This window comes from Morus notabilis, unplaced genomic scaffold (assembly GCF_000414095.1).
Source record: "Morus notabilis unplaced genomic scaffold, ASM41409v2 Scaffold888, whole genome shotgun sequence".
Taxonomy (NCBI): domain Eukaryota; kingdom Viridiplantae; phylum Streptophyta; class Magnoliopsida; order Rosales; family Moraceae; genus Morus; species Morus notabilis.
Genome location: NW_010367841.1, coordinates 54,482 through 62,179, shown reverse-complemented (window position 1 = coordinate 62,179; position 7,698 = coordinate 54,482). Strand labels below are relative to the sequence as shown.

Below are 7,698 nucleotides of genomic sequence, written 5' to 3'. Positions count from 1 at the left end.
ATTTTTTTTTAAATGCGTATATTATTTTAAACAATTGTCCTTTTATGTGCAAGAAACTTTTTTTTTTTTTTCTATTTGAGAAAAGTTGTACAAGAAAAAAAAAACCTAATGTAAGAGCATGTGTAATGAAGTGTCATATTAATGTATTAAGGCCAAAATTTGATATTAATGTAGGAAAGCCTCTCTTTATTGCAATGCTTGTTTTTGTTAAATATGATATATGTAATACTTAGTAACAAAGTTAACACCAAATATGACATGAAAATTTTTTAGAATTTGAAAGGAGAGAAACAACAAGAAGAAATGAACAGAGTATTTTTTTTAAAAAAAAAAAATCAGTGGCAGATCTGAAATTATATGCATAATTGGAGGCAAAATTGATAGCTGGCTTAGTAGCCAAGGATAAGGAATTGAGATGGCGTGAGCAACTATAATGAATACTAGGAACCAGTTCGTCAGTTAGGCGAACACCGTAAATAATAATGAAGCTCGCAGTTCAGCCTTCAACATTTGCTGCTTTTTCTAAGAGTAAGTTCTGATTTTCATCCTTCACTGTTATATTTATCACCAACAAACTTCAAAAGTTTCTTAGCGGTTATGAGCACCTGCATATCTTAAAAATCCCTTTTTTGTAGTTATTGTCCAAATACAGAAGTTGTTGTCTGTGTGTGTGTGTATAATATAAATATAATATATACATATATATATATATATATATATATGGTTATTTGGCAGACGGGTAATGACTAATGAGCTATTCCGGGGTAGTTGATCATATGGGCATGCGTTACAGTAATTAGGATATGAACGAGACAGCCATTAATAGAAAATGCCCATTACAGCTTTGAGCTATATTGGGGCTGGCTGGCTTTATTTATGTGTATTTGAGGGGAATTTAGAAAGTGGGTTCTTGTGATTTGAGTGATTCAACCACAACCATTCAATATAATCTTTATGGAGGAAGGTCGCTGTTGTAATGGGGTTCTCCTAATTAAAGGCAAAGGATTGGTTTTCTTGTTTATGATTTTTCTAAACTACTTAAAGGTCCAATATATGGGCACACCATAGTTAATGTTAAAGTTTAGTGCATTTACTAATCTTTAGTGGTGTGGTGCTTCTTTGAAGTAATTTCATGTCTGACGGTTAGGTTTTATTCATATAAAGAGAGTGAGTTGCTCAGCTTAGATGAGTGCCATATATATATCTATGTATGTATGTTTCCATGGCTATTGCGGCTTTAAAGTCTCTATTTATTGAGACTTGAGAGGCAATGCCATTAAGAAGGTGAAGAATAAAAGCTTGAGAAATGGAGACATGGTGAAGTTTTAGGTGGCAAGTGGCATAAATGTACTCTGTAGTATGTATGGAATGAAACATTTTGAGTTTGGGTTTTTTAAGGCCGTTTTTGGGCCCAATTAGATTTTTTCTGGTGGAGGAGACAACTTCCGTGATTGGATTCAAGGGCTGTAGTCTAATTGAAGCCTATCACATGTATCTTGTGGAGTTCCAATGAGAAAATTCTTTACATTGTTGTCCAGTTATATTGTGTAGAATAGTATATATTAAGGTTTTTTTTTATTAAGACTATTTTGGACTATTGCATATGTTTTTCGTACTTGATTATGGGATCTATTGGATACGCGTGTCCAATCTATTCCTTGCAGACAAAGAATTAGCATAAATAAGTCACTTGTAAGTTGTAACGTATGACCTCTCACTGTTTCTATAGACTATAGAACCAACTATTGTGTGCAAATCAATTACAAGATTGAGCCAAGTTTTGTATGCTTTTCAATATTGGTTGAGAAATGTTGTTGAGAAACGTTTCAATTTCAGAAAAATAAGTTAGGTTGCGAAAAATAAGTTCAGTTCCTTTGATTTGAGCAATCTGGAATTTAATGATAGAGCTACAGCTAGTAGGGTCATGAATTAGCTTGTGTGTTCAAATTTACTTGAATAAGGGTGTTGGTCTCCATTTCATTTAATGGTTTGTGTGTATCTTCAATCTTGATTGTTCTCCTTTCATCACTTAAAATGTTTCTGTTCTTCCAGAATTAAAATTTCTAACTTTGCACGTTGGTTTTCCTATCAAATACATATATTCTACCCATCATAACCAACCAGATCATACCAGTTTCATTTATGGTTTCACTTCTTTCCTTACTGAGTTTTTATTTTATTTTATTTTATTTTTGGAAGGCTTATAAGTAGTTTGCAATGTAACAAGTGACACACCGACCCTATAGCATATTGCTAATTAGGCTGCAGAGTATGCTTGCTGTTTATGACTAAATCCCATCTTAAAGTAATCGTGAACGCAACGTTGACACTGATCATACAAAGAGAGAGCTTTGTTAAATTACTTGAGACATTTTTAGTTCACATTTTATGACTTTTGTTTAAGTAGATGTGCTAGGTAATTGTGTTGATGCGTTCTATCTAGCCGATATTGTCATCTCCAATGAGTTGCATTTTGAATTTGTTCTTCAGTTGATAAGAAGTCACAAGAGCAAGGAAAGAGAGTATCATCCATCATAACTCCTGCTCTCCCCGAAACAGCGGCTTCTATCGCAATTGCTGCCACTGTTGTGGGTGCAGCAGCTACTCTTCTTGTGCAGAGGAACAAAGCTTCCAAGACAACTGAGGTTTGTACTTAAATTTACTGATGCAGATTTGATTTTTGTCAACTTATCCTTAGGAAATGATACTATGAATGTTAATAAACTATATGCATTATGAAACGTGTAGAGCACCCCTGTTTTATTCTTGAATCCTGTTAACTAACTTTGAAAATACAGTTAAGAGCACATTTTCCTTCCTTTTGTTTGTCATTTAGAGAAAAATTCTTGTGTTATAACCTTGGAAGGTTAATTTCGGTTATTAATTATTATTACTATTATTATTATTATTATTATTATTATTTGTGAAATCTTTAGAATTTTCTTTATCTACTATTTACAGCACACTTGAGTATATCAATATTGTCATTTCTATTGACAAAGATAAGGTTCAAATATTTGTTACTTCATCTATGTATGGCTCATTTTCTCTATCACTTTATGCCTGATTTATCAATGTAAGTTCAATCAAACTCATATGTAAAGTGCAGGTGCCTATGAAAACATGTGAAGACTGTGGCGGTTCTGGCATTTGTTCCGAATGCAAAGGCGAAGGATTTGTGCTTAAGAAACTCTCAGATGAAAGTGCTGAGAGGGCAAGAATTACAGCCAAAAATATGGCAACTCGATATACGGCGGCGTATGTTTCCTTTGGAATCTCTACTCCATCCTCATTCCTTACTTCATTTTTTCCATTTCCTAATTGATTGATAATACCTGCACTTTAATTATGTTTCTTATCTCATCAGGCTTCCAAAGAAATGGAGCTACTGTACAAAATGCTCTTCTGCTCGATCTTGCAGTACTTGCGGTGGTATTGGAAAGATATGCTTCTAGTTTTACCATAACCATCTCCATGGTTCTAATGGAGTGGCCAAATCTTTCATGCACTTCAATTCCTGACCGTTTCGATATATGTCAAATAATGCAGAATGTACATAATTCTTTGTTCTTGTAGTAGTAATTTCTCTTCGGCAGTATCACAGAAACAACTTTAAATCCCTTCTGTTAATTATCAAAAAAAAAAAAAAAACCTTTAAATCCCTTCTGTTGGCCAGGGCCAACAATTATCAGTTTTTATTGTTTGGGAAATCGGGTATTTCCCAATCAAAAACAACTTCACCACCATGAACAGTACTTGTGAATAATACCGTAAACGTGAATAGTATCGTATATGTGAATAGTATCATATATATGAACAATACTATACGCAACGGACAAACCCGACAGAATAACTATTGAATATTGAAAACAAATAAAGAACACTAGAATTGATAATGGAATTTGGCTAAATATTGCCTACGTCTCCGTATATTATGGACCACTCTATTTATTAAAGAGAAGAAAGATTATAAATTTGACAGAAATTACAAAAGCCCACAAATTGAAAATCTAAATAATTTCCTATAAATTTATAAAGGGGAGAAACTTTTAGTTTTTGGGATGCAAAACAAATGAGGGGAGGCTTGTATTTATAGTCTATGCCTCTCTCTTCTACGCGTAAACCAGCTGTAAACAGTTGGGTTCACTTCATAAAGTCAACACTGTTTTCAATGCGCTCTCTCTTCTTTTTCTCCCTCTCGGACTTTCTCTTTTGGTTTCCAACATAAGTGTGCAGCCCATATTTTTAACAATGAGTCGCTCATATTGACTAACATTTATTTCTTTTTTTTTTCTTGAAAAGTAGATGTGACAAATTAAGGATGTTGATAGTAATATTTGTTGGTTTTCAAAACAATTTCGAATGCGGAAGCGTGTAACTAGGAGATTGTGTATAACAAAATTTTTATAAAATTTTGAGATACTCTATATATTATATTAATTTATGTATGAATAAATTAATCAAATTAGTTTATTTACCTAGCGAACGATTAGGTCGATAACTTAAGCTCTTTGACCACGAACGCTTCTCACTCTAAGTTAGTTTAGAACACATGAATCTTCCTCGTCAATCCTTGAATCTACGAAGACATGTGTGTGGGCACCCCTGAAACAAAACGAGATTAACATCAAAACACTCAAGTTTTTCACGAGCACCAACACATGCACGAAGTGAAATTTGTGAAAAAAATTTTCCTTTCCCCACTCTATAATATTCGGCCACCTATGCTAGGGAGAGCAAAAAAAATTGTGTTCTCTAATTTTCTGCGATCTCTTATTTATAGAGTAGTAGTCAGACTCTCAAAAGAAGTCTAATCTTTATCTCTAAGATAAAACTTGATAATTATCTCTCACTTCTAATTTGATTTTTGAAACAAAATCCCTCTCGATCCTTTATCCTTTTGGACGGCCACCGGAGGGAGATTCCTCCCTGTGGTAGGCGCATACTGCAGGTAAAGAATAGAACAAAATTCTGAATTTATCCTCTAGTCTAATTTTGACTCAAATTTAAATTCCAATTTAAGTCAAACTTAAATCAATTTGAAGTTCAAATTGGACAACTTATCAAATAAGTCAATTGGATAAGTTGGAGAGCAAGCAACTGAATCCTAGAAGGATTCACACTGTATAGACGTGTACACCATGTGGACACCTCTACATATGTGTTCCAAAATTCAAATTTAAATTTAAATAATAACATTATTTAATTTATAATTAATTATCAATTAATTATTCTTGAGTGTTTTATATTAGAATTTCATAATTCTAAAATTTCCATTTTGCCCATATTGCCTTGTAGGATTACAAGGATGACGCGGGGACTCATGAACCTATAATTCTGAGCTCTAATAAAATTAATAATTAATTAATTAATTTCATTATTTCTAAAAGTTACTCCACTATAAACTTGGATTGCACTTTCGTAATTATGGACATAAATTACTTCTAAACTGTGAAGTGTTCATTTGATATAGTCATTACATATAAATCAATCCTCCATAAATAACTCATAATTAGAGCTAGGTAAAATTCGTTAAACTCTCTAATTACATCTTTATTCTTAAGTACCATTGATTCTCTAATGGACAATGATTCATAAAACAAATTCATGAATCGGAGCTCCTACTAGTCCAAGTACCGAATCAACCCTTAAGAGAATTATTTATCTACTTCTTTCTCAAGAAGGAATAAATTCCATCTCGTGTAATAACATTCCCGGCTACTCACTTCATCATGTCTCCAAAATACAAGGAATAGGATTCAACATCTCAGAATCCGTACCGAGTAAATCAAAAGACATAAATTCATAAATAAGAGTATGCTAATAACTCAGGATTAAGATTTTTCTATATATGACTATCGGTAAACTCAATTAGAATTTCTATACTTAACGATAATTATCAGAAATTCATATTGTGTATGTGTCCCGGTTTCACATAATCTCATTATGCGTAATATACTCATTCAATATCTCTCCATATCAATAGTGCAGATAGCACCAATGCACCATTCCATTCTGAATGAGAATGACATGTATTAGTAATGTTTTAATTAAATATTCCGAACTTTAATTAAATTCATTACGTTTTGATTATTATCCTTAAATATTATCATCACGCATATAACACTTATATATAATATTTAAGGTCACATAAATAATTATAACATTTTCAGTAATATTTATAAAATATTTAATAATATATGCATATAAAATAATAAATAAAATATTTATTAAATAAATAATAAATATCTTATTATATCTTATACTTTTAAGACGTCATTTCAATAATATTTACTAAAGTTCTTAAAAGAATGGCCCTACTCCCCGACGAGGAGTGCGTTATCCCATCTCACTGAATGTGTTAGCAGTTAGGCGTGGTCTTAGACACACAAAATCAAATATTGAGTTGGCAGGATAAAATCTTCACCTTAAAAAAGGCCGTACCCGACACTCAAATGTTTTACCACAAACACAACCACGGTAATCCTTTTCCGCTAGGTGAGGTCACAATGGTTTAAACAATTGTCAGCTTGTGCTAGTGGTTTTATGCACGTGTTTACACACAGGCAGAGATATATGTGTATTAAAGACCTATACAATAATCCCTTTATTCTAAAAACATTATTTTTACACTATATATGTATAGCTGGAAATGAAACTATACCAGAGGGAACTAGCTACTTTGAATCTTCCTGCATATTCTTGTAAAGCAAGTTGTGTTGCCATATGCTTCGCATGTCCTTGAGATATTGGCCAAAGTTATGTGACGCAATCATCAATATCAAGATGTCAATAATTCACAGAAAATATATTTTTTAAATGTCACCTGATTACATATTTATGACTATAATACAGTTCAGTCTCCATCTGCTTATTCTAACGTGGTAAGTAACCATTTGTTTACTGAATAAGCATGCTGACTTTCCTCCAAGCGCGGCTTTAAGAAAATAGCTAGTTATATATATATGTGTGTGTGTGTGTGTGTGTGTGTGTGTGTATGATATCAGGCGTCATGGACTCTGTGGAGGGATATATTTAGCTTTTTTTTTTTCTTTTTAATAGTCTTTGCTTGTTGGTTGATGTTTCCTATTATAGAAATCCCAACACAAAGTCAACTACTCGATAACCCTGCTGAGAAATTGTATAACATGATTTTTTTAGCGTTCAATAGTGTTCAATCTGTATATAGCTCATTTCTATGGAATTTTATATATAATTAATCCAACCTCTTGATCCTACTTAGGCTCGGCAATTATCATAATCTGAAGCTATAGCCCGTTGGCTAGAATATATTACGTCATTGGAAACAGTACATATTTTTCGAGATTCACTAAGCGAAAAATATATATGAAACAAAAATGTTTGTTGGAAGAAACCAAGCTTGAGTGTATGTGAGTACATTCTGATCCATTAATCACACAGAACCCAGAATCCTGCATGTGCATGTATTATAGGGATTTGAAAATATATGCTTGCGTAATATATGTATATATATATGATTATTTATGAATTTTTAATAAGGAAAATAACTAAAAACTTCCTGCTTCTGCGCACAGGAAGTATAATATTCATAAATAGTTTATGAGACGTTTGGTTCGTGGATTAGAATTATGAGATTAAAATTATTTTCAATTTACGTGTATTTTTTGTGAGAGAAAATACTGTAGTGAATCACGAACCATGATTCGAATCGGGGTA

At 32.5% G+C, this 7,698-nt stretch overlaps 1 protein-coding gene across 1 annotated transcript; it reads left to right on the top strand.

Moving 5' to 3' along the window:
• Positions 1 to 450: 450 nt before the first annotated feature.
• LOC21403486 lies at positions 451 to 3,657 on the top strand. The gene is made up of 4 exons (XM_010113502.2): positions 451 to 528; positions 2,491 to 2,645; positions 3,110 to 3,258; positions 3,368 to 3,657. Exons 1-4 carry the CDS (start codon positions 483 to 485, stop codon positions 3,453 to 3,455), a joined length of 438 nt encoding a protein of 145 aa, XP_010111804.2. The 5' UTR covers positions 451 to 482; the 3' UTR covers positions 3,456 to 3,657.
• Positions 3,658 to 7,698: the final 4,041 nt, after the last annotated feature.